This window comes from Ictalurus furcatus, chromosome 24 (genome assembly GCF_023375685.1).
Source record: "Ictalurus furcatus strain D&B chromosome 24, Billie_1.0, whole genome shotgun sequence".
In the NCBI taxonomy this organism is placed as follows: Eukaryota; Metazoa; Chordata; class Actinopteri; order Siluriformes; family Ictaluridae; genus Ictalurus; species Ictalurus furcatus.
Genome location: NC_071278.1, coordinates 13,735 through 41,576, shown reverse-complemented (window position 1 = coordinate 41,576; position 27,842 = coordinate 13,735). Strand labels below are relative to the sequence as shown.

General features: G+C 39.6%; 2 protein-coding genes across 3 annotated transcripts; one reads left to right on the top strand and one right to left on the bottom strand.

Annotated features, from left to right (window-relative positions):
* Nucleotides 1-42: 42 nt before the first annotated feature.
* On the bottom strand, nucleotides 43-23,603 carry fkbp10a (FKBP prolyl isomerase 10a). 2 transcript variants are annotated; one of them, XM_053612713.1, is made up of 10 exons: nucleotides 23,188-23,603; nucleotides 15,733-15,881; nucleotides 15,059-15,248; nucleotides 14,836-14,981; nucleotides 7,616-7,805; nucleotides 6,186-6,331; nucleotides 5,911-6,100; nucleotides 5,566-5,708; nucleotides 5,153-5,316; nucleotides 43-3,520 (listed from the first exon to the last, which is right to left on the bottom strand). In XM_053612713.1, exons 2-10 carry the CDS (start codon nucleotides 15,866-15,868, stop codon nucleotides 3,341-3,343), a joined length of 1,485 nt encoding a protein of 494 aa, XP_053468688.1. In that variant the 5' UTR covers nucleotides 15,869-15,881; nucleotides 23,188-23,603; the 3' UTR covers nucleotides 43-3,340. The 2 variants fall into 2 exon arrangements, with proteins under 2 accessions (XP_053468688.1, XP_053468687.1); XM_053612712.1 differs by lacking the exon at nucleotides 23,188-23,603 and adding an exon at nucleotides 17,140-17,821 and having other exon boundaries at nucleotides 44-3,520.
* On the top strand, nucleotides 20,050-27,256 carry p3h4 (prolyl 3-hydroxylase family member 4 (inactive)). The gene is made up of 7 exons (XM_053612714.1): nucleotides 20,050-20,737; nucleotides 23,652-23,801; nucleotides 24,032-24,203; nucleotides 24,421-24,549; nucleotides 24,784-24,929; nucleotides 25,302-25,385; nucleotides 25,661-27,256. The coding sequence occupies exons 1-7, from the start codon at nucleotides 20,294-20,296 to the stop codon at nucleotides 25,799-25,801; spliced, it is 1,266 nt and encodes a 421-aa protein (XP_053468689.1). The 5' UTR covers nucleotides 20,050-20,293; the 3' UTR covers nucleotides 25,802-27,256.
* The last annotated feature ends 586 nt before the right edge of the window (nucleotides 27,257-27,842 follow it).

Sequence of the window (27,842 nt, the reverse complement as noted above, 5' to 3'; positions counted from 1 at the left end):
TCGATTCTGCTGATTTTTTACAAACCCCCAGGTCCATATTCTGAATTCCTTGGTGAATTTGCAGATTTAATCTCTAACTTGGTTGTTTCTTTAGACAAAGCATTAATTCTTGGTGACTTTAATGTTAATTTTAATAAGTCCCTCTAAGAACCAGCAGTTGTGTCCATTCTAGATTCAGTCAGGGTCAATCAGAACATAATAGCACCCACTCATAATGGTGGTCAGACTCTTGATATAATAACATTTGGATTTAATGTAGAAAATATAGTCACATTCCCACATTCTGAAACTATCACAGATCATTATCTCATCTCATTTAAAATGTCTTAGTCATAATATATGCACTTCACCATGCTACCGCATCAAACGTACATTCACGTAAGCTTACATTCACGTAAGCTTACATTCACGTACATTCACCACACCGAGTTTTATCAATAATCTCGGAGTTATCAACCTTGTTTGGATCACCATCTGATCCCAGAGAACGTGATCAGGTGAGTGTTCTGCTACACTCTAGACTTTATGCATTTTTTCAGTGACGAAGTAGACAATATAAACACATCAGATCAGAAAGTAGAATATTTTTTTCCCCTTCAAGAGTCTGAAAAATGTCATTAATTTCTCATCAAAATCTAGTACATTTGTGTACTAGATGCCTTACCAACATACTTCAAAAATACCAGAAGTAATCAAATCTCTTGTAAAAATAACGAGTTCTTCCCTTAGCATTGGCGACGTACCTAATTCTTTTAAATTAGCAGTTATAAAACTCCTGATTAAAAAGCCTGAATTCAAACCATCAGCTGTCCAGTTATAGGCCAATATAAAACTTCCCAGCATAAGGAATAGCATAGGAATAACATTCATGAAATCTATCAGTCAGGATTTAGGACTCTGTCTCCTTGCTTGTATTGCTATGTAAGGTCTGTGAAATGTGGGTAATGCTTCCCCCAGCAGGAAATTTTAAATGCAACACCATTAAGATCAGTGATTCAGTGAATAAAATCTAAAAAGCTTTGATTACTTGCTGTGAAGCTTTCTCGCACTGCAGCATGTAATGTTCGTAACACACACACACACACACAGCTGATGTATCTTTAGAGATATTGTTTACTAGAAAAAAATGTGTTAAAACGATTTATATAGTTCCACCCTGCTGTATTACATCCCCTGTGTTCCAAACTCTAATTTGATCATTTAGACACACCCACTTTGATAGTGGTTCGTCTTGGTTCCAGAACTTTTGTGGATCATCTGTGTATTTCTTTGCGAATTTCAGTCTGGCTTTCTGATTCTTACTGCTCATGAGTGGTTTGTATCTTCTGGTATGGCCTCTATATTTATGTACTTGATTATGATACCTTCACCCCTGCCTCTGAAGGTTGTTGGTGATGTTACTAACTGTTGTATTTGCGGTTTTCTTCACAGCTCACACAATGTTTGTCATCAACTGTTTTTTTTCCTTGGCCAACCTGTTCCATATCTGGTTGTTTCTTTCTTTTTCAGGACATTCCAAATTGTACTGGCTAAGCCCAATGCTTTCCCCTCTTTTCTCATCTTCAAAATAGCTTGCTTTTCTCCCATAGACAGCTCTCTGGTCTTCATGTTGGTTTATCATTTTTAGCAACAAATGCAGTCTTCACAGGCGAAACCTAGGGCTCAAACCAAGAGTAGACATTCAGAGCTATTAGCTCTTTAAACAATCAATTTAACAGGGCAGACCTGGGCAGCAAGAAACATCTATCCAATATTTTATGTTCCAATATTTTTGATCACTTCAAATATTCATCTTTTGATCTATCTCAAACCCAAATGTCTTCAGGGTATAGCAAAAAAAAAAAAGAACTGGTCTTGCTTTTCCAACACTTTTTTAGGGGAATGTATAATCTATTCAACCTAAATATCTAATTGATTTAAAATATATCTTTTGTTTTATGAGTGTTTGTTTGCCACTAGAGCAATTAAACCAGATGAGGATGGTTTCTCTTCTGAGTCTGGTTCCTCTCAAGGTTTCTTCCTCATATCATCTTAGGGAGATTTTCCTCACCACCGTCACCACCGGCTCACTCAATGTGGATAAATTCACACATTTAAAATCTGTATCCTGTGTTTATATGTTTCTGTAAAGCTGCTTTGAGACAATGTCCATTGTTAAAAGTGCTATACAAATAAAATTAAATTGAATTGAAGTAAAAAGCCCATTCTCTACAGTACAAATTAAGGTACAGTTGGTTTTCACATCATCAAACAATTTCCACATAATCTATACATTTTTGTCATGAAACTGATCATGTGCAGCTCATGAACCATGTCACTGGCTAGGCAATATGGTAAATATTTTACATTTTGAGTGATTATTTCCGTATCCTGGCTTTTTAAAAGAGGCTTTCCACTGTCTCTGTCAAGTGTTAACTGCCCTTGCATCTTTTAAATGGTCATAAAAGGAAAAAGATACAAATTAGTTCTTCTCATACCGGAAATATGGATGGTGAAATGGGAAAATTAGCCAGAGGTTAAATGTAACATTATATATGTAATATGTAATAAGTGTAGAATTATGACCTTGTGTATTTCTGACCTTGAATGTAATCACATTTTTCTTGCAGGATGTTGCCTCCAGCGAGAACCTATAGCAAGTCCAGCACCACTGTCTGACAGTTTGATGTAACCACAATCTGTCCTGCTGAAATTTATGTTTATCTTTAGTGGTTTTAATAATCTGAATGTGCAGCTCAAATTAACATAATCAGCTGCATAAGTCAACTATGAACATGAGTGTCACGAACCGGAGTCGGCACAGAAGCAGAAGCGGGTGCGTAGTAAAGGGTAGTTCCAAAGACATAGTCGTAAAACAAGCAAAGGTCAGGCGATTGGACAAACAAAGCACACGGGGACAGGCAGAAAGCGTAGTCGTAAACGGGAAAAGAGGTCGAGATAACAAAGATAGCAAACGAATGTGAAAGGCTTGGAAACACAGAGAACAAGTCTACTAAACGTATACTTCGCAATGAACATTTGGCGAATGACTCTCTAAATACTAGTGGAGAGAGTGTGTGTGTGATTAGTGACAGGTGTGGAAGATTAGAACTCCAGGGATGGTGAGCGCATGCGTGCATGGGAGGTGAGTGTTGCTTCTTGGGAAACTGAGTCCTGGCCGGGTTGAGATATGACAATGAGGAACTTTAATAATTACTCAAATATTGATGTAACTTTTGGACTCAAGTAGAACACAGCTTAAAGAGATCTATTTACAACAAAAATGGCAGATTGTTCCCACAATGCAATGTGCCTTTACTGATGGCATCACTTTACTGATGATATCCCGCATGTTTCTTTCTCATAGCTCATCGTGTCCTGTTGTCTTGTCCGTCTGAAGTCTCAGCTCATCCACTGTGATTCTCCCATCAGCGTTCTGATCCTGGCTGGTGAACATCTCTCTGATGATTACATCAGCATCCATTGCAGGGTGGAGACGACCTTTGCTCATTGACACCTGCAGCCTGATGAATGCTGTGAACTGGAGAGGGACAAAGAGGATAAATTACAGCACTGAGTGTAAGGATTGACCGCCCTTCTATTAGTGACATTTTACAACTTGGAACGGACATGTGCTTAAATTTTTTTTTGTCATAAATCTACACAAAGCATAATATTGAATTAGCAAAAGATCAATATAGTTTAAAATACAATATAATTTATAGCAAACTTATTTACAAGTAAAGCATGTGAACATTGTGATTGCATATGTATTCACCCATGTTGCTGTGACACCCCTAAATTAGTTCTGGTGCAACCAGTACCTGTCAGCCCATGTAAAGAGGTGTGTACTCAGAGAAGTTTCCAAGAAAGTAATTCTATATAACCACCATGCTTTACATTGTAAACCCCTAAAACCCTGACTGATATTTCTCCAGAACTTTGTCTTGGACTTATATTGATTACTTCTTAGTCTTTGTGATGCTGCTTGTTTAGATATAGTTCTGCCAGAACCCTTTACAATTTTCTGTATTTCTGTATTGCATAAATTTGATATATGACCATATATATGAAATATGACCATATCTTCATGTAAGTCCTCAAACTAGAGAGAGAAACTAAAAATAACATAAGTAAACAAAACACATAAAAACATTATAGTTTTTTATATTTATCTATTGAGCAAAATTATCAATATTAAATCTTTATCAGAAAAAGTATGTGAACCTTTGCTTTCAGTAACTGTTTAAACAAAAAGTTCTACTTCAGATTCATTTATCCACAGAACATTCTTCTAATAGGCTTATCCACATGGTCTTGAGCAAACTACAGATGGGCAGCAGTGTTCTTTTTGGAAAGTAGTGGCCCCCTTGCTATACTGCCTTGCACACAGTACCTGTTCAGTGCTTGACAGATGGTGGACTCATGAACATTGACATTACTCAATGCAAGAGTGACCTCTAGGTCCTTAGATGTTACCCTGGGTTTCTTTGTGACTTCCTGTAATATTATTCACCATGCCCTTGGAGTGATTTTTGCTGGATGACCATGCCTTGGGAAAGTATCAGTGGTGCTGAATTTCCTCCATTTGTATAACTGCCTCACAGTGGATTGGTGAAGGCCAAACTCTTTAGAAATGGTTTTGTGCCTTTTCCAGCTTGGTAACATTAATAACCCTTTTTCTGAAGTCCTCATGAATCTCCGATGATTGAGGCATGGCACACTTCCATAAACTTGTGTGGTGAAGACCAGACTTTGATAGTGAAGACCCAAGTTTTTCCCAAACATGGGGGGGGGCCTGCTAAACTCATGCCTCATTGCCATCCCCTTAGTTGAAACACCTGACTTTAATTACCCCTTTAAATTAACTCGTACTCCTAGAGGCTCAAATACTTTTTCTGACAAAGCTATTTAATGTTGGATCATTTTGCTCAATAAATACATGTAAAAAATATCTTTTTGCATCATTTGTTTAATTGCATTATCTAGCTCTGTAAAGATCTGATCGAATTTTAGGTCAAATTTATGCAGAAATACAGAAAATTATAAAGGGTTTGAAATATTATAGCGGCACTGTATGTTCTCAAACTATGGAATTCTAATAAAAACAGAGCAATAGACAAGCAACTAAAAAAATAATAAAATAACACAGAAACACAATAATATGCAACACCTCCTCCAGTGGAACTTCTCCATCCTGGTTAAGGTCCATGAAGCTGAACAGAGGATCAGGAATCTCCTCCAACCAGACAAACAGGAAGCCCTGAGGAACGCCTTTACGCAAATCCAACAACTCCAGTTCAAAAATTAACACAGCATCTGCTGGAACTACTGAACCTGTAAAAAACACACACAATTAAAACAAAGTGTACTAACACACAATTCCAATGTTAACACTGCTTAATCTCAGAGGGGCAGCTGATAGACAGAGGACCAGCTCAGAAACAGAGGACGAGCTGAGAGGGGCAGGTAAAAGACAGATAGTCTGGGAATTAAAGGGGATTTAAAAACATTTACTCAGAAATGTAACATTTCTATGTTTTCTGATGATGTTTTAACTTTTAATTCAGTGATAAATTATTTAACCTTCATTTTGTCCATGTCCAAAGTGGGGGGGCACAATCACCTCCCTCTTCTCACCAACACACATGCCTTTCAACCCTTGATCCAGCCCCTCGATGACCTCTGCTTGACCCAGCATTGCCTGTGCAGGTCTGCCCAAGTCATTACTGTTGAGAGCATTGTTACTGCTGTTAATTTAAATAATTTCAATGCTGCTTTTAGCATCATGCCTCAACTAGTCAGCATTTTGAACACATACTAAAGATTGCACGCCAGTGTTTGAGGAATATGGGTGTAAGCAGAGTGTGCATGTGTGTGTGTGTGTTTAGGAGTTGGAAGGGGGGGGTGCAGTGTGTATAGTGCACTTACGAGGAGTAAAGTCGGGTTCCGTCTAGCAGAGAGCAATTGTAGTGGTAGATGACAAGGTCATCATTGGTGCTGGTGCTGTTACACTGCAGGGGTTTGTGGGTAATTTGAACTTCCACTGAGTCTTTTGGATTGTGGAAGTCAATGATGTGGAGGTCAAAGATCAACACGGCTGAACCTGGAATAAGGTCACCTGAAAATAACACACACACACACGATGAAGAAATAAGGTGTGTGTGGGGGGGGGGGTCGGTTGTGTGGGTGTGTGTATGTCTCACCTGTCCCATTCTCTCCATAGGCGAGGTGTGGAGGAACGATGATGTGTCTCTTCTCTCCCACACACACTTCTTGCAAGGCTTTATCCACTCCAGCGATCACATGACCCAAACCCACAAAGGTATTGTATGTACTTTTGCGCTGGTAGCTGAGTGTGTGTGGGAGGGGTGGTGTCGGGGTGGGTTCAGGCAACAAGAAGTACAACTGTATTCATACAGCAGTTTTGATGGTGTAATGCACAGCCAACTGAAAGGCTCATTACAGAACCTAATTTGCACCATTTTATTTTTACAGATCATCTGTAGATCTCCACTACACAAGAAAAACTTGTAAGTGAGAAATGTGCTTGAAGATTACAGTTCAACACCAGACTGAACACTAAACTCAAGCTTGGATTTAAATCCCTCAGAGTGCAGCTGGATGTTTGACTTTTTTGTGAGTTTGCCATCAGGTGGTCAGGGTGAGTTCCAGTACCTCCTTACTATTAACCCCGTAATACAGTTGCACGTTGGGGATGTGTGCTAAACCCTCTTATGCACATCCTGAATACCCATGACCATGTGTTTATGCAGCGCTCCAACATCATCATATGTGCTGTTGACAAGACACTCAAGAGTCTGACTTTCTTCCCATAGGTCAATAACTCCACACCTTACTAAACCCCACACTGAATTAAACCCCACACTGCATTAAACCCCACACGGCATTAAACGCCACACCACATTAAATGAAACCCCACACCACACTAAACCCTACAATGCAATAAACTACGAACTGAACTGCACTCCACAACATCATTACGCTAAACCCCATAATGCACAAAAACCCCACACTGTACGAAACCTCACACTATACTAAACCCCAGACTGCACTAAACACCACACTGTATTAAATCACAAACTGCACTGTACTCCACTCTACAAGGAACTAAACCCCACACTGCACGAAACCCTACAATGCGTTAAACTATGTACTTCACTGCACTCCACACTGCACTAAACTATACACTGTACAAAAACACAATGCACCAAACCATGCACCAAACCATGCACGTCACAACTGCACTAAAGCACACAATGCATTAAACTACAAAACCCACACCACACTTTTTTCACCACACTAAACTCCGCAATGCACTAAATCACACAGGGCAGAAAACTCCTCACTGCTCTAAGCCATGCAAACAATTAAACCCCATAATGCATTGAACTCACATTGCACATTTCATTTCAAAATGCACTAAACCCCACACTCCACTAACCCAACATGGCACTAACCCCCACACTGCACTAAACCACACATTGCACTAAACCTACACCATAGTAACCCTCATGCTGCTCTGCAATTGTGTGGACAATCCACAGCCAGACAGGATTATCCAAATCCTATCTGGCTGTAGAACCCTGGAACTCTGTGATGAGGGATTACTTACCTGGAGTCAAACAGTGTTCCGTCCTGGAATGTTCCATTGTAGTGATAACGTATAAAGTCTCCTTTCTTTGATTTTCTTCTGCAGGGCTGAGGAACATGGAGAACCTCCACCTGAACATCATCCTTCACATTAAACACATCAATGAGCAGCACATCAAACACCACCGTTGCATGAGCCGGCACCATCACGCCTGAACACACACACACACACACACACACACACACACACACATATGCACACTTATATCAAATTCCACTATCACATGAGCCAGCACCTTTACACCTGAACGAGCACACAACCTGTAAACCTGAGCAAAAACAAAAAACACCTACTATCTGAACCTTGATGCAGGAATATGAGCTGAAAGCATATCCAAAGCAATATTAAAAAACAAGGCAAAAAATTATTTAACAAACAAAGCAGTCAGGTATAATAACAATCAGACCTTGTGAACAAGGGAACTAGACTAGTACTCAGGGGTGGGTAGAGCAGCCAAAAATGTTACTCAATTACAAGTAAAAATACTTAAAATAATTACTTAAGTAACAGTAAAAGTAATACAGTGCCCTTAACTAATATTGGCACCTTTTTGATATTGTGTTCGAAAAATTCACTCTGCTCTCATGGATATCAAACAATTACAAACACAACACAGGTTTATAAAAAAAATCTTTGTTAAATATAGGTGTGCAACAGTTATTGGTACCCCTATGAATTCATATGAGAAAGCTATATCTGAAGTATGTTCATATTTGATATTTTACTTTTTTTCTACACCTGGGTGACTTGGAACAGGAAATTGTTCAACTATGACTTCCTGTTTCACAGGGGTATAAATATGAGGTAACACATAGGCAGTGTTGGGAGAGTTACTTAAAAAAAAAAAATATTCTGTTACAGTTACAAATTACGTCATAAAAAATTTAATCAGTGTTACAACCCGCCAATCTTTGGGATGGGAAGTTTTTTTTTCTGTGTGCTGTGCCATATTTTGTGTGCAGGTCCGAACTCCCTCCCAGAGTTTCCAGCCTGCCCTAGCCTGCCTTCCTCCCACCTCCCAGGATGACATCACTGATTGATGACCATATTTAAAGAGGAAGAGGAGTGTGAATGGTGTGGGCTGTTGTGAGGTGATTGTTTTGGGGTGTTTGGGTGCCCTTGTGGCTATCAAAAGTCTGCATTCTGATTGCTGTTCTGGTTTTGACTCTTGCCTGGTTTTTGACATTGAGTTTGGTTGTCCCAGTATCTGGTTATGTGTATTCTCTTCACCACTGTATATGTTTTTGCACTTGGTTCACTGGCAGTAGGAGTGTGGCTGCCATTTCTTTTGGGAGAGGGTCCTTTTGTCTCTGTTTTTGGCTTAGGTAGTTAGGGAAGTTTCCTTGTATTTTCTTTGTTGTTTTCCTTTAAGGTAAGCTAGCTACCTAACAATAGAATCCTTTTGTTTATTATTTTGACATTGGCCCACCCTGAAGGTATGTCTGGTGTTTGGTTCTTTGTATGGTTGCATGTATATAATTGTGTGTTACAATATACCACAACTTTTTAACACAAACCTGGTTGTGGTGTTATTCCTGCCTTCCCTTATTTAAAGGTCAAATTCCATTGAATCCCAAACTGGTTACTCTGTGTGGCCTAACCCAGACTGGGCCATAACAATCAGTAACGTAATCCAAGTATCACAATATGAAAGTAATGTAATCTGATTATTTTTGGATTACTTCAAGGTCACATACAGTGTCTCACAAAAGTGAGTATACCCCTCACATTTTTGTAAATATTTGATTGTATCTTTTCATGTGACAACACTGAAGAAATTACACTTTGCTACAATGTAAAGTAGTGAGTGTACAGCTTGTGTAACAGTGTAAATTTGCTGTCCCCTCAAAATAACTCAACACACAGCCATTAAAGTCTAAACTGCTGGAAACAAAAATGAGTAGATAGATAGATGATCACTGTCCCTGATCTGGGTGACCATATTCTGCTTTTACAAAAAGAGGACAGTTTTTTTGTTTTTGTTTGTTTGGTTATTTTGGGTTTTTTTTTGGGGGGGTCAAAACAGTGATAGTATGAACACTGAAAAATATTAGCATCACATAAATAAATAAAATTGTTTTCACTCTGCCCACATTTCAAATTTTTTCCTACATTATTTTTAATGTCCATGGAATAAAATAAAATATTAGACACCACGAGTGAATCTTCTGCCATCATTCAAGCATTTGAATGGCCATGTAATTTGAAGCAGTCCCATAACATGAAATTAAAAATGAAGTTATATGGTCATGGGTGGTGTTTCGACTCGGGACAGCTTCATTCGCTGCTATTGTCAAGCAATACTGTTTAACACCGAACACAACAGCACTTCACCTTCATACACTCGCTGAGAGGAGGATAATGGTCGAGAGGCAGGAATTTGGCCAATAGTTGCTTCAAGCCTTTTATAATCGACCAATCGGTGTGCGAGAAGGCGGGAATTAGAAGAGAGGGTTAAAGCAATGCAAACATATGTACACATTATGCAGTATTAGACCATAAGCACATCATAATGAAACTAAAGGCAAATCCCGGACATTTTCTCAAATTTAGATGCATTTTTAAGATCCGAAAAAGAGGACGTATGGTCCCCCTAACAAAATCATTTCAGAGAACAATTTGTGTTCATTGCTACTTAACCTGCACCAGGAGGTTGGTCATGTGAGCCACAACTGGCAAGAGGGAAACACAACTACAATCAAGCAACTGTCTATATTGCGTTATGTCAGAAGATTAATTTCTTTGGTTTTAAATTTTTTTAAAAATTGTAATCCTGATAGTATTCCCATTTCTTTTACAAAATCTACATGTAATCTGATTGCTTTGTTTTTTGAGGTAACTAACGGATTACAGCTACCAGGTTTTTGTATCATGATTAAATAAAGCTGTTACATGTATTCTGTTACTCCCCAAGCCTGCACATAGGGCAAATTCGCTTAGTCAGTAATAACAACTGGTAAGACCAAGGAATATAGCCGTGATGTGCGACAAAAGGTTGTTGAGCTTCACAAAATGGGAAGTGGCTATAAGATAAGATAAGATAATACTTTATTAATCCCCAGATGGAGAAATTAGGGTGTCACAGCAGCAGCCAAAAAAAAGAAAAGAAAGAAGCGTTAAAAGAGATAGTACAATAGAACAATACAGGGATATATAAAGAGTATATACGGGATGTATAAATATGTATAGAAGCACAAACGCTACATACATTATTTATATATATATATATATATAAAATACACACACGCACATACATAGGAGCAGTATATACAGCAAGCAACAATGTGCAGTCCCACTATACAAGTAGCCCATGTACATATCGCATATATACAATACTATATACATATTGCAGCTGTACAGTATAATTCGTGTAGACATATAATAAAAGCTTTGAAGCAGTGATGCGATATGTGAGCAGTGCAAAAAGTACAGTATGGTACCCATATTACAACAATGTAGCAGCATATTTGTAGTGTAGTCAAAAGTAAGGGTGGCTAGGTGTTGTACAGTCTGATGGCTGTCGGCACAAAGGAACATCTGAAGTGTTCTGTCTTGCACCTGGGGGGATGAGCCTGTGGCTGAAGGTGCTCTCCATCTGTCACAGCTCAGCATACAGTGGATGAAGAGGGTTTCCCAAAATGGACCTGATTTTGTTTCTTATTGTTTTCTCCACCACTGTCTCCAGAGTGTCCAGTTTGTGACCAACGACATAGCTGGACTTCTTCACCAACTTATTGAGTCTGTCAGCCTCCCCAGCCTTAATTCCACCTCCCCAGCATGTCACAGCAAAGAACAGGGCACTGGCTACTACAGACTGATAGAAAATCTGCAATAGCTTGCTTCTCACATAAAATGACCTGAGCCTCCTTAGAAAGAACAGTCTGCTCTGCCCTTCCGGTAGAGACCTTCGGTGTTTTCCGACCAGTCCAGCTTGCTGTTAATGTGCACTCCCAGGAACTTATACAAGTCCACCATCTCTATTTTCTCCCCCTGGATGGTAGTAGGTGTTGGGGGCTTTCTGTTTTGGCGGAAGTCCACTATCAGTTCTTTGGTCTTGCTGATGTTGAGCTGAAGTTGGTTATCCTCAGACCATCAGACAACGCTCTCCATTACGCCTCTGTATTCCTCCTCCTTATCTTCACTGATGCAGCCCACGATGGAGGAGTCATCAGAGAATCTCTGGAGGTGGCATTTACCAGAGTTGTAGCTAAAGTCAGAGGTATATGGTGAATAGAAAGGGTGAAAGCACAGTTCCTTGAGGTGCGCCGGTGTTTCACATCACCACATCTGACAGGCTGCCCTGCAGTCGGACGTACTGTGATCTGCTGGTGAGATAGTCCATGATCCATGCCACCATGTCATGGTCTGCCCGCATGTCCCAGAGCTTTTCTGCAAGCGGGGGGGCGGATGGTGTTAAATGCACTACAAAATTTTTTAAAAAGGATTCTCAATGTGCTTCCTGGCCTCTCCAGGTGTGAGTAAGCCCTATGCAATAGATAGATAATCGCATAGTCCATGCCGATTTGGGTCCGGTATGCAAAATGCAGCAGATCAAGGGAGACACTTACATTCAGCTTCAGGTGCCTCAGGACCAGTCTCTCAAAGGACTACATGACATGTGAGGTCAGCACCACAGGTTTGTAGTCATTTGAGGTACTGGGATGACTTTTCTTGGGCACCGGAACAATGCAGGAAGTCTTCCACAGTTGGGGGACCTTTTTCAGCCTTAGAGAAAGATTGATGAGGTATTGAAACACACCTGCAAGCTGTGTGGCACACACCTTGAGAGGCCAGGGATTGACGTTGTCTAGGCACATAGATTTGTTGATTCGGAGCCTGGATAGCTCCCGTCTCACCTGGCTTGATGTTATTAGAGGGCTGGTGGAGGGGGAGGGGGTCGTTGAGGTTTCTGTGTCTGCTGATGATGAGGACAATACAGGAATCATCAGAGTGTATGACTGTCCATTTGAGCTCTCAGGGGTGGGGGCTGAGTCAAACCTATTGAAAAACCGGTTTAGCTCATTTGCATGTTCCAGGCGGCCCTCCATGGCTGGTCTGGAATTTTTAAGCCCAGTAATCCTGTTCATGCCCTCCCATACCTCTTTAGCGCTGTTTTTTTCCAGCTTGCACTCTAGCCTCTCCCAGTAGCTGTTTTTTGCTTTCCTCATCTTCCTCCTTAGCTCCTTTTGGACTGACCTGACCTCCTCATTGTCCCCTGCTATGAATGCTCTCTTTTTCCTGTTTAAGAGGGCTTTAATGTCTTTGTTGATCCATGGCTTGTTGTTTGAAAAACAGCGGATCCTCTTTGTGGGTACAATGCTGTCCTCACACAAGCATATGTAGTCTGTAATACACTGGGAGAGTCCTCTGCATGATCCTCAAGGAACAGGTCCCAGTCTGTGGTCTTGAAGCAGTCCTGTAGGGCCTTTTCAGCCTCACTGGACCACACCTTTACAGACTTGGTGGTGACAGGCTGCTATTTGACTACAGGCTTGTACACAGGTGCAAGGTAGATCAAGTTGTGGTCTGATCTGTCCAGAGGGGGGAGGGCAGTGGAGTTGTATGCCCCCTTCACATTGGCATACAGCTGGTCCAAGATTTTATTCTCCCTTGTTTTACATTTAACATATTGTGTGAAGTTTCTAAGGGTTTTAGAGAGGGGGACATGGTTGAAGTCCCCATTAATAATCATGAGTGCGCTCGGGTGTTGTGTCTGAAGTTTTGCAGTGGACTGGAACTAAATGAATAGCACAAGCTAAGAAAATAGCACAAGCATCGAAAATGCCCATTTCCACCATCATGGCAATAATTAAGACGTTCCAGTCAGCTGGAAATGTTATGAATTAACCTGGAATTGGACGTGTGTCTCTATCATCTCAACACACTGTGAAGAGGACGGTTTGAGTGACCAAAAAATCACCAAGGATCATAGCTGGAGAATTGCAGAAGTTAGTTGCATCTTGGGGTCAGAAAGTACTGCCATGACCATATCCCAGTCCCCTGACCTGAACCCCATAAACAACTTGTGGGGTGAACCGAAGAGGAGAGTCCACCAGCGTGGACCTCGAAATTAGAAGGATCTGGAGAGATTCTCTATTTAGGAATGCTCTCAGATCCCTTGCCATGTATTCTCCAACCTCATCAGGCATTATAGGAGAAGACTCAGAGCTGTTATCTTGACAAAGGGAGGAAGCACAAAGTATTGACTAAAATGATGCCAATAATTGTTGCACACCTATATTTAACAAAGATGATTTTTTTTTTGGATAAAACTGTTTTGTTTGTAATTGTTTGATATCCATGAGAGCAGAGTATTTTTCTGAACTTTTCAAAAGGTCAGGTCAGAGCTGTTTTGGCGACACAAGGGGAACCTACACAATATTAGGCAGGTGGTTTTAATGTTATGGCTGATCAGTGTATATATAGCTAAGTCACAAAAAATTTCCTAGTGCTACTGCATAAATGCACATCAGACCTTACTAGATGGTCTAGACTCCCTGTGTCTCTAATGGGTTGCGTTAATCTGATCAAATGGTCATTTAACCCAAACTTTTATATATTTAAGACATACCACTCTTTATTAATAATTTTTTTTCTACTTTAAATCGAATTGTGGACTCTTTCTTATAGGGGTGGCAGGCTGGCTTACATCAAGTAAACTGTTCTTCACCTTCCTAAGATCAAAGGTGGCATTGTGTTACCCAGTGTTCCTCAATATTACTGGGCCTTCAACATCAGTAAGCTCCTCTAATAATTTAACAATCATAAAGCACCTGATTTCCCCTACTGGGCAAGAATGGAAACGGTAACATGCCTTCCATTGTGGGGACGCAGCGTGGGAAAATAAAAACTACCAAAAAGAAACAAAAGAACATTTTTAACATCAAGAAATGTTAAACATATAATAATAATAATAATAATTATTATTATTATTAATATTGTTATTATTATTATTATAATTATTATTATTATAGTAATAACAATATTATTATTATATTTTTTCCAAAACTAAAAATAAGGTTTTTGTTTCCCACCTATAAAACATCTTTGGCCAGAAGTGTTATCTGTGCTCAACCAAAGGTTTTCTTTTGGTACTTTTTATTTTAAGAACCTGCCTTCAGTGGCCTCAAACCACCCACACCTACACTAAGGTATGACAGTGTGTGTGGGTGTGTATGTACCATATCCTTTCTCCCCATAGGCTAGAAATGGTGGGATGATGATGGAGCGTTTCTCTCCCACACACATTCCCATTAGCCCCTGCACCATGCCGCTGATCAGGTGATCTTCATCCACGTATGTGTCATATGTGACATATTGTCCATAACTGTGAGAGAGAATAAACCAATGTAACAGCTCTTTATTAGTTCATTATAACGTAATTCAGTAATGTAGCATTCATACCTGGACTCGAAGTTTGTGCCATTAATCAATGAGCCATTATACAGATATCGCACAAAATCACCATGCTGCACTGAGCGGCGACAGGACATTGGCTTAAAGAGCAGTCGAGTGTCCACACCATCATCCTTATTCCACACGTCCAACAACACGACATCAAACACCAGAGTTGCATCTGAAGGAATCACTGTACCTGAGACATTGAGACAGAGAGCTAGACAATGTGATTTATTATTAATAACTCATAAAGTAGAGTGCAGAACTCAGAATAATGTTGTTTTAATGTTAATTCCTCCTGAAATCCATCATAGGAAGAAATACAGTCTACTTAACCCTCCTATTATGTTATGGGTCAATTTGACCCATTTCCACATTTGAGATGTCTGAAATACTGTTTAATCTTTCTTTTTCTCTTTTGAAACCTTTTTGACTTTCCTCATTTAGTGTCATGAACTTGTATGCAAATAGTTCTTCTTATGGCTCGTGTCAGACAAGCCATAATAAAGATTTAGTGTTTTAAGCTGTTCGTTGCTGTTTGTGTGTGTATTTAAACTGTGGAAGTCATTTTGACCCATATCATAATGGATGTAATTTTTTTTCCCTCAAACATAATAGGAGGGTTAAGCTATACCCCTGACACTGAGACATAATTAAGGAGTTATTGTGTTTGAGTTTACCAGCTCCAGAGATTCCATATCCAAGGTGAGGGGGAATGGTGATCTTCCTCCTCTCATTCACACACATCCCCATCACTCCTCTGTCCAAGCCTGGAATCACCTTACTGTCCACACCCACCAGTCCAACAAATGCCATGCCCTTATGCTCACTTAGAGACAAACAGAAAGGAGGACAGAATGAAAAAAGAGACATCTTAGAACAATCATTAATTTATTCATACATTATCCTTCTTATCCCAGTGTATGTTGAGGTGGCAGCAGGCTGAAAATTCAGTCCAGACTTCTCTACTCTGGACCACAGATTCAAGCTCCTCCTAGTGAATCCCCAGATGTCCAAAAGCCAACTGTGAGATATAATCTCTTGAGCAGTACCTAGGTCTTCCCCAGGGTTTCCATTCAACAGGACATGCCTGACAAACTGATATAGCTCTACCTTAAAGGGGGCGCCTTTGTAAGGTGCCCAATCCACCTCAACTGGCTCGGCTCGATTTGAAAGAGCAGCAGCTCTAGTCTGAGGTTTTCCTGTCAAGATCCTCACCTTCTCATGGAGAGTAAGCCCAGCAACCCTGCAGAGAAACCTAATTTCCCCCACCTGTACTCGTCACTACACACAGCTTGTGTCCAATGGTGATGATCAGGACATTGACTTGAACAGAGCATCCCATTTATTTCTGGGACAGAATCATGGCCCCAGACTTAGAGGTGCTGATTTTCATCCTAGCTGCGTAATACTTCGAAATTTTTCGATTGCATGTCAGATGGTGTCAAAAGAACGAAGTCATTTGCAAATGTACTTATTGCCCCTACTGGACACTTCTCTGACCTCAGCTGAGTCTTAATATCCTGTCCATGAAACATGAAAAACACAAAAGGGAACTGAGACAAGACAGTTTGAATCAGTTACAGTGTGCATTCATTTGGACTGTTATTATGACTTGTGTAGTTTCTTTTAATGAAACAATCATTTGATCATAAATGCTTGTGGATGATAGAAAGATCGATAAGCAGACGGAAATTATGTAATTTATTTTAATTTAATTAAAAAAATATTTGGGAAGCATACCCATTCACACTTCCAACCCCACCCACATTTTCAAACCAAATATATGCCCATGCAAATAATGCAGTAATGTAGCCTGAGAAATCAAATAATGCAGTAATATGGCATAAGAAAGTGAATGATGCAGTAATGCAGTGTAAGAAAGTGAATGATGCAGCAATACAGTGAGAAATGTATCTTTGTTTACAGTAATATTAAATGTTAGATAGAAACAGGTTGTCTTACAGGGGTATATATTATTGTTAAATCTCAGAAAAATCTGTATGAGAACAACAGATTATAATATGCACTGCTGTGATAAACCTGGTACAAACCACACTAACCCGGTATTAATAACCTCCACTCACCTGGACTCGATGATCCTCCCGTCCGGAAACGATCCGGTGTAATGGTACCGTACATAATCACCGACCTGAACCTCTCTGCCACAGCGGGTCGGTAATGAATATCGATCAATTATCAGCTCCTCATTGGGACCCGTGTTACACATCGCGCATGCGCAGTACGCACACAGCACAAACAGCGCCACTTTTACATCCATTTCTCTTTCTCTTTCTCTCTCTCTCTCTCTCTCTCTCACTCACTCACTCACTCACTCACTCACACATACATAAACTCACTCACTGAGACAATTTTTTCCAAGACGGTACCGGACCTGTCACTAATTTCGCCAAACAAAAGAAAAATCCCGAACAAACTTCACTGTCTCGGTTCCGCCTCTTTTTGTAGACGTGTTGCAGAGTGAGTGAGTGTGTGTGTGTGTGTGTGTGTGTGAGAGAGAGAGAGTGAGAGACAGAGAGAGGGTTTGAGAGAGAGAGAGAGAGAGAGAGAGAGAGCGCGCTCAGACGTATCTCCAGTCTGCAGTGAGACAGCAGCAGTGAAAAAGTTTCTGTACGATCTTAGTAACTGTACGAGTAACTAGTAACAGCACATCTGCCCCACGAACCCAACAAACGTGAATTAAAGGGAACAGATCATCACAGCTGTGACTCCGGCACAGCTGGAAAACCTCCCCAAGGTCCCAAAGCACTCTCTGTGCTCTCGCTTCTAACTCATTTTGATTATGCAGGGTAGAGCGGGTGAAAATTTAGCTGCGTGGTAACGCAACATAATGTGACACTGAGTTGTCAGTGTACCAGATTAGCTTTGTTAACACAAATACTCCTCTAATCCATCTTGGTACCCTATGTTACTAAAAAGGCTAAATTTCAGGCACACACACACACACAGACAGAGGTAGATGTATTATAAACATATAGGCTACACCAACCAAGTTTAAATATTTACTTGAATTATTTATGCATTTAAAGACGCTGCTGTGATTGAGAGCTGTAGTTGCTGCCATTGTTCACTATCTCACCAGGTATTTTGAAATGCTACTACTTATGGAACTGTTAAAACAGGTCTATTAAACACACAAATTCAAAGCAATACTGTTTATAGCATCACAAGCATTGATTATAAAAGTGCATTTAAAGCATGTTTTAAATGAGGGTATGACTTACATGACACAAAGCAGATAGTTGTTAATTTCAAGTTTCATCACTGTGAGATGAAACAGCGTTGTACAGTAATTCATACTGAACATGAGCTATCGCTGCAGGTGTGGATCTGCTGTGAATGCTAGATAGTGTACCACTGTCTATTTCAAGATTTTATTTTTTATAATTCACACGGGCCGAATGAAATGAGGCAGCGGGCTGTTTTTGGCAAGGGACCTTGATGTTGACACATGTTTAAGACCATCTTACCATTAGATGCTCTTTTTCCTGAGAGGCAAAATATTGTTAATCCATATCTTCAACCATGACACATTCCAGGGACATGCATGTCAGGTGGCTCAGTCTCTCCTATCCAATAGCAGACTACAAGTGATTAAAAAAAATAAAATAATGGCAGTTTATAAAAGGAGCAATTTCCTAACACATTGGTAACAGGCAATGAGCCACCTCACACTAGGAGTTGCCACTTTAAGCAGCCGCAGTGAGAGACGATAATCAGCAACCAGTGTAAACTTTTCTGTGCGGTGTGTAGAGTTAGGGTTATGGATACGGATTATCCATATATGGGATTGGGCAAGTGCACTGGGGCTCCAGGCAATGAGGGGCAAATATTTGTAATGTTTTCTCTCTCTCTCATATATATATAATATACTTATAATAATATAATAAAATATATCTTATATATATATAATATATAATAATAATATACACAGCAAAATCGCCAGTGTTGATTTAACACCCAGAGTGTTGAATTTACACCCTACAATGTTTATATAAGTCCATAGGACTCAAATGAACACTCTGGGTGTTAATACAAAACTAGGGATTTTTACTGTGTATATATATATTACTTACTGGAAGAGAAGCAAACATCCCTATTGAGCTGTTCACACTAGTGTGATCATTCGCGGCACGACAAAGCAATGCTTTTTTTTTGTCCAGAATGTTGATTTTTTTCCCTGCCGCTCTGCGATGAAACAGGCCGACCAATTAGATTTGAGCTTTAGATCACGTGCCCAGAGATACTGCTGCTGCACAAAAGGGCAAGATAGGTGACGCTATAGCACAGAAAGCCTTTTTGAAAACCAGTGTAAATACTGAAGAAGAGTATTCTGGAAGAGAGAAGAGAATGGATGTTGAGTTCTTGTTATCATTTGGCAAGTTTCTATCCATATTTTGCACAGTTCTGTTATCGATAAATGTGCATTAAAAAAAGGTTTGCCATATTTGCTGTCTCCCGCCTTTTTACATCCATGTGGCCTTTTACCGATAAAAGTTACTTATGCAATAAAAAGTGCCGTTTGCTCAGTGCACGTGCTCTCTCTCACATACACACACAAGTGCGTGTACCATGGCGATATAAACAAACCGTCGTAACATTCCGTGGCTCGAGTTAGCTGCCAAAAAAGTATATTTCTCACTGAAATACTTCATATTTGTTTGAATGCAAACAAATATATATTTTCCATAACGTTACAGTTGGACTTTTTGTAGCAGAAAACAATACTGAGTATGTCATTTGTTATTTATCTTTATATTCTTGTTAAAACATGTCTGTAGTAATATAACGGGATAGTAAGAATTGAACTGTTACTTCATTTATATGGGCATTAAACTCGGGTTTTGTCCTGTTACTGTTTTATTGCATTATATTTCACATTATTTAATTCAGACTAAAACAGCTTGATGGTGCTGTTCAAAACACACACACAAAAAAACTTTCTGCCTCCCTTTCTGGGTAGAATCCACATAAAATAAGAAGTTAGTTTCTGTGCTTCTGTCTCGTTCTGCCCCGCGTATTCAGCAGAGATGTTCGGGCTTTAGGACCCAGACAAGACCTTGCACCCCAAAACTTTTACAATTACCTTTTCTAAGTTTTCCACTCCCCCGACACACACAAGCCAACTAAAGCTACGTGCCGTTGGACATGTATCTGCTCTCGCGCTGTGGATAAAAAGGAGCACGGAGTGGTTTAACGGTTACAAAGGCGTGACTGAATATGGCTAATGTTTATGTGTGCGTGCTTCTGTGCGCCGCTGTGCTCGTGCCCGCGGTTCGATGTCAGTATGAGCACTACAGTGCGGAGAATTTCCCGCAAGCGGATCTGATGCCGCTGGACTCGGCGTACGGTTTCGCGCTGGAGCGGTACGGCGCGCGGGAGTGGGTGGAGAGCGCGCGGTACTTGGAACTTAGCCTGCGCCTCCATCGATTACTGAAGGAGAGCGAGGCGCACTGTAGCCGCGCGTGCACCCGGGACAACCTGCACGACACCAACATGGATACAAGCCTGCAAATCTTCAGACACATCCTCACGCGTGCGGCGTGCGTGAAAAAGTGTAAATCGGAAATGCCTGTATTTTCTAAAAAATACCCGAACCCCGAAACTCTGGAGGCCTTTAGCACGAGGACGCCGTACCGGTATTTACAATTCGCTTATTATCAGGTAACACACACACCACAAATGCAGAAAACCAGGCGGAAGTGACGTTAAACGAAGCGGAAAGCGGGAGGGGCGAGTGTTAATATGAATACGATATTTTTTTATATGACCATTTATGAAATATGACAATACACAATTTCTGGTTGAGAGAAACACATCAGTGAAAATCTGCGCGTGGGTATATAACTAACTATGATTTCTTGTGTGTGTGTGTGTGTGTGTCTGAGAGAACTACAATGTCCTGCCCCCTATCCAAAATCGCACGCCACCGTGTAGATGAAAAGTAACGTCTCAAACCCCTCGGTGCGCACTCTGTAGGGCGGGAGTGAGTGGTGCGTTTTAATGCCACGTCCACATCTACACCACCATTAACACACACACACGCACACAAAACCTCCCCCTTGTACAGAAGTCTCACCTCAGTGTGAGGCTGAATCATTCATTTTTGAACACAAAGCTTCAATTCAGCTGTAGAGAGAAAAAAGAAGTGAAATACAGAGCAAGTAACACTGCATTACGCCACAATTTTTTTAGAGTTGGTGTGTAAAGCTCAAATTCTGCCCAAGTACAAGGATATCGGGAGGCTGTACCATGAAGATAGTTGAACAAACTCAGGGTTAGGGGATTACAGTGCCCTCCACTAATATTGGCCCCCTTGGTAAATATGAGCAAAGTAGACTATGAAAATTTGTCTTTATTGTTTAACCTTTTGATCTTTTGTTTAAAAAAAAAATCACACAAATAATTTGCTCTCATGGATATCAAACAATTGCAAACAAAACAGGTTGATCAAAAAATAAATCTTTGTTAAATATAGGTGTGCAACAATTATTCTCACCCCTGTAATTTCATATGAGAAATATATTTGAAGTATATTCCCATTGATATAAAAAAAAATTCTACTAGGAAGAGGGCTGTGATGGTGGCAGCTTTTTACCACCACTGTGGTACAATATTATTATTATTATTATTATTATTATTGTTATTATTATTAATTGTATAGGCTTAAATTAACTAAAAACCTGAATATAAAAAAACAGTATTGTGATTGCATGCATGGGAAGAAGGAGAAGAAGTGGATAATAAAGACACGGAGTGAAACACAGTCGCACGTTTCTCTCTCTCGTTAGGCACAAATCCAAAATGTTCCCAGATCGCTGATGTAACATTTGGTTTCCCAACAAGATCCATCACAGCGTCAGAACACGAAGTGAAATTGTAGAATTTGCCTGACTGGATTTTGCCGTGCTCAAACAAACCCGCGCCAAACTAACAGACAACACCATATAAGATTATGTAATTTGTGTATTAATATAAAAACTCCCGCTATATGGTAGGCTTTAAATACAAATTAATATAGCAGCTTACTATTATTTACATTTCTATACAAAACGAAAAAAGCCTCTACTCTCATCCAAAAACAAACTCGAGCGTATTCAGTTTGCCAAACACTACTGGAAAATGGGATCAAGTTCTATGGTCAGATGAAACCAAAATAGAGCGTTTTGACAATAAACACCAGAGGTGGCTTTGGAGCACACAGAGAAGTAGCCATATGGAAAAGTACCTCATGCCCACGGTTAAATATTTGCATATATTTACCAAGGGTGCCAATATTAGTGGAGGGCACTGTATATAATATACATAATATAAAATTTGCACACACATGAGCGAGAGAGATGCTGAGATTCTGTGCCTAAGAGTACATTTACATGAAAATAATGTACTACAAATGAAAAGTTTTTCTTTTGCATTTTTAAAAAGTTTTGCGTACAGACGACAATGTTGTCAAAACGATACCCAGACACACACATCTGCAAAAACGACCAAAAACAAACGCTGTATTATGCATGCTAGGCCAGTATTATATTATATTTTGAAAACAAAAAAACAGCTGATTGTCCACAAGTTTTAAAGCAGACGTTAAATCACTACATTAAAGATGCTAAAGAGTAAAAATTAAAGCAGAGCCTAAGTGTTAAGTGGTAAGAGGTTGAATGTTCTGCAGTAACACACATTCACTCGTCTGAACACACTAACATGTTCATTTATTCTGTAAATGTACCACACTTCTTACATTTATATACAATTACATGTTCTAACCCCATTACAATTACTCTCTCATAAACACACACTTACTTAAGTTTATAAATATCAATAAATATAGCATCAAACTACATGTTTGATCAGAATTAATATTTTAGTCAGAGTTATTGTTTGATTGCGGCGCACAGGCGTGATCTCACGCTCGTTCAGTGGAGCTGTCAGGACGAGACTTTATATAAAATAGAAATACCGGCGTGAATTTCTAACATTTACAGATAAGGATATAAACATAAACTTCCGTGCTGAAGAAAACACGTCTGGAACACGTTAAACTGCACACGCGTCTGTTTCAGTGTCTGACACGACGAGCCACATTAATACATGCTAATACACGTTAATACACTTACCAGTTTGTTTGAAGCGTTTACTATAAAACATTCTCACGTTTTGGATGAGCCGGATCCTGCACTTATCCCTCAGCAGCAGCTCACTCTGGTTCCTCCTCTGTTTTTCACACGGTTTTTATCAAGTGACCTCGATAACGCCGGGGGGGGGTATCCACAGCGGCGTCACAGACCCAACTAATCCATAATGACATTCGCTGTCCATCCATTATTTGAATTATCGATTTTATCGATTAGTTGTTGCAGCCCTAGTTTATTTAACATTTATGGAATTAGTCTCCAATGTTAGTTCTTTGTACCAATGTAAATTAAAGCTGTAACTTTAAGTTTTCCAACATGTTCAGGACAGAGAAGGTCACGCTAACTGTACTTTAGCAATTATGTCTATCCATAAACTTTATTTTCATTTATATCATCTTTATGGGTTCATCTGCACTTCATTCATCTGTGTGTGTGTGTGTGTGTAGATGAATAATCTGGAGAAAGCTATATCAGCAGCACACACTTATCTCCAGCGTAACCCAGGGGACCCGCTAATCTCCAAGAACATGAACTTTTACAAAAGTCTGTTTGATATTGAAGAGTATTTAATGGACCAGGAGGAGAAAAAACATGAGGTAACACACACACGCGCGCACACACACACACACACACACACACACACACACACACATCTCCTGTATTTATTGCTGTCCTGTTTAGTCCTGTCTATCTCTTTATTAGCATGACTGTTACAGCAGTTATAGTACAAAGCATTAAAATTATTGTTTTTTTGTAAATGAAAATAGCAAAGAAAGAAAAAGTATGCAATAATGTCACTGTTTATTTCTGTTTGTCTCTGTGTCAGACACTCTTCCTGAAGGCAGTGCTGCTATATAACGCAGGGGACTTCAGCAGGTCGGTGAGCATGATGGAGGAAGTGTGTGTGGAGTATTTACATGTATATGATGAGTGTGTTTCAGCATGTGAGGGATCATATGAGGTGCAGGAGGTCAAAGACTTTTACCATACACTCGCAGGTTAGTGACATGCATACATGCACACAGACACACACACACACACACACACACACACACTCTGAGGGGGTATGGTTGTGGTGAGGAGCAGGGTCAGTGTTTCTCTGGAGGAGGGGCTTTGGAACATTTTCAGTAGTTCCAAAAGTAGGCGTTTTCTGAGCAGAAACATTCATAATGTTTGTCTCACACTCTGTCTTTGTCTTTCTCTCTCTCTCTGCAGGGTTCTTTATGGAGGTGATGAGGTGTAAGGTGAGGTGTGAAGAGAATTTAACTCCCAATGTTGGTGGATTTTTTGTGGAAAAATTTGTTGCCACCATTTACCACTACATGCAGTTTGCATATTATAAATGTAAGTAACAATATTACACACACACACTATCTTACACACCGTTATACAGTTACGCCCCCATACACACCAGTACACATTCACCATTTTAAACACGTTCTCTCTCTCTCACACACACACACCCACACACACACATAATTCTTACACCTTTACAAACAAACAGAGGGGTGTGATGTGAATTTCTGTATTATCAAGCATAAACAGTTCAGTTTAATAAAATTACTGTGTGTGTTACAGTGAATGATGTCATTAAGGCTGCTCCGTGTGCACTTAGTTATCTGCTCTTTGATCCTGATGATCAGGTGATGCAGCAAAATGTTGCATATTACAAATTTCACAGAAACCAGTGGAGTCTGAGTGAGGAGGAGTTTAAACCCCGCCCTGTGAGTACACACACGTACACAAAAAGTAATGCTCAACATGATGCTACCACCACCATGCTTTTACAGTGTAGATAGTGTCCTTACAGTGATGAGCAGTGTTTGGAAATATTTTATAAATAAACCTTGATACTTTTCAAGAACATTGTTTTGGATGTCTCTCTCTCTCACACACACACACACACTCACACACAAACACAAACACAGACAAAGATTAGTATTATTATATTTAGATAACAATGCTTTTCTCTTGTGCCACCAAGGAGCCCTGGATTAACATTTTAAAGTAAATTATTACAGTTTTGATCTGACAGTGTAACAGTACACCATTGTCTGTGGGTGTTTATGATGTAAATTTTTGCTTTGTGTTCACAGGAAGCTCTTCGTTACTTTAATCAGACAATGAAGCAAAAAGAATTGCTGAAATTTGCACGCAACTATTTACAAACAGATGACGAGGTAGTGTGTGTGTGTGTGTGTGTGTGTGTGTGTGTGTACGGATCCAGTTAAACATTTGAAAACCATGTTTTTAAAAATCTTTCTTCATTCGGAACTGCTCACAGCAAATTTGTACATTTAGTTAGTGTTAATGTTTAGCATTACGGTTAAGGTCCACTGATTAAACACAGACATGATAGAGCAGCTGAACTGATTTTACTGTAAGAGATCAGATTCATTACAGTGCTCAAAGTGACTGTCTCTCTACTTGTCCAACTGTGTGTGTGTATGTGTAGGATGTTGTGAGTCCAGAGGAATCTCCTGCTCTTTCTTCTCCTGATGAAGAGTTTGATGGAGTTGGTGATTATGAAGAGTCGTTCCTTGCTGAGTGGTGGCAGGAACCCAAAACTAAAGGAGACACTGGAGAAGCAGAATGAAACACGCATACAATGGACTACATCAGTTGTGTGTGTGTGCACGTGTAATGATGAACTACACTGACTGCTGAAGGCAGGAAGTATTCCTTCTTCTCCTGTGAAAACACACATACGCACACATGGCTGAAGATCTGGCAGAGAGCAACTGGTGACCCGTTGATGATTTTGTTGTTATTGTTATTTAACTCTGCTGCAGGATTATTGTGATACATAAATAAATAACACATAAATAGGTTTTTAATGTAAAGCATTGATTTTTCATTCATGTTCATTTTCCATTCTGGCTTAAACATGTAAATGTTTCCCCCAGAGTAACATGTTAGGCAACTCCAGTGTTGAAGAGTGTCTCACAGACTCACTGATTCACTGTCTTGCCATCAAGTGTCATAAACAGAGTTGGGTATAACGCGTTACAAAGTATATAAAGTTTCTTTATCCTAATAGCACAAGAATCTAACGCAGTAGTTCTCAAAATTAGGGCCTCCAGATGGCGCTGGGGGGGCTGCATAGAAATTCTAGAAGCTTTTTTTTTTTTTTTTTACTTTTACCTGTATGTAAGTCAGGATTGGCAACCTTTGAACTATGATTATGCATAAAAATGAGGTAATAAATAATAAATTAAATTAATTATACACAGTACACTAAGACACAAACCAAGCGGTTGATATACTAATGTACTGTTAGCCACACGCTGATAAAACGTAAAGACTATTTAAAATGGATAAGTTTTTAAATAGAGGATGTAGTCTCTTAACTGAGAAAGTTAATACAGAGGAGCCTAGCATGAAAAAAAATTTGACTAGGGGCGCACCATACATAAGGGGGCCTCATGCTGAAAAATGAGTACCACTGATGTAACGCATTATATTTTAAGTTTATATAAGTTGATTAGTTACTATTGTCAATAAAATTACATTATTTGCATTACAAATTTATTGCTAAGAAAACATTAAGTAAAATGTATTTTTTAAAATCATGTTTTGCGCAGCTGCCTGGGGTGTAACCCGGCTTGGCCATTTGCGGCTGTAGCTCTGAGGATTTTTTCTTTAGCCCGAATAATTCTCCACCTGGAGAAGTTTGTTACTATGTAGATGAACGTCAGTACAAGAAGACGGCAGTGTTGTAATTTTATATCTTCAGTGAACGGAGGTAACCAGCGAGACAAGGTTTACAGGAAAATACATGGAAACAATCGTGTCTTATTGGCTGATAGTCTCTCAATTCTGCTAAACGGTAACTCACAGTCAGTGTGAGGGAAAAGTGGGTATACACCAATTTTTATTTATTTATTTATTTAAATCAGTAAAGGGGTTGAAAATTAAACAGTAACATCTCGTTATCTCAAGTGGATAATGGTGGTGGTTGAGGAGATTTCCCCTCATTCTATATAAAGCAATTTGAGTGCCTAGAAAAGCGCTATATAAATTTAAGATATTATCATGCTGAGCAGGAAAACAAAGTGTGTAAATGTCTACACTGTAAAAAAAAAAAAATTGCAACTTATTGAGTTGTCTTTTTGCTTTGACTCAGGTAAGTTGTATTTACTTAAAATAATTAGTTTCAACTTAAAAAGTTTTGTTGACATAATTAAATAATTGACCCAACTACTCTTTTCAAGTAATGCAGACTTCTGAAGTTCAGTTGAAATACTGTTATAAAAGTAAGGTGAACTTAACTTTTTCAAGTTGTCTGTACAAAAATTCTAATTCATTTAACTTAATGTGGCTTATTTTCCTAACTTACATTAGCAAGTTCAACCAAATAAATAACAACCCATTTTTCCATATGAAAGACTTTATCAATTGTTTCCCTTATAAATTTACAAATGTAAACAGAACAAGTCAAACAGGTTCTGTCACAATCTCGCCGGCTGTGGCGCAACATGCACGAGCAGCTTCAGAGCGCGCACGTGCACATGATTGAAACGCACATGGATGCTAAGACTGTGTCAAGTGTTGCCAGCTGTCGGTAATTAAGAGAAGGGTGACTGGTTATTTAAACCCCTTGCTTGCTGCTCACATCGCGCGGTATTAAAGTATCA

Coding starts and splice junctions, on each gene's coding strand:
- p3h4 (XM_053612714.1), top strand. CDS start 20,294: ATGGCTAATGTTTATGTGTGCGTGCTTCTGTGCGCCGCTGTGCTCGTG. Junction 24,204..24,420: donor CTTTTACCATACACTCGCAG/GTTAGTGACATG, acceptor CTCTCTCTGCAG/GGTTCTTTATGGAGGTGATG. Junction 24,930..25,301: donor AGGAGTTTAAACCCCGCCCT/GTGAGTACACAC, acceptor TTGTGTTCACAG/GAAGCTCTTCGTTACTTTAA.
- fkbp10a (XM_053612712.1), bottom strand. CDS start 17,333: ATGGATGTAAAAGTGGCGCTGTTTGTGCTGTGTGCGTACTGCGCATGC. Junction 15,249..15,732: donor ATATGGAATCTCTGGAGCTG/GTAAACTCAAAC, acceptor TCAATGTCTCAG/GTACAGTGATTCCTTCAGAT. Junction 6,101..6,185: donor CTATGGAGAGAATGGGACAG/GTGAGACATACA, acceptor TGTTATTTTCAG/GTGACCTTATTCCAGGTTCA.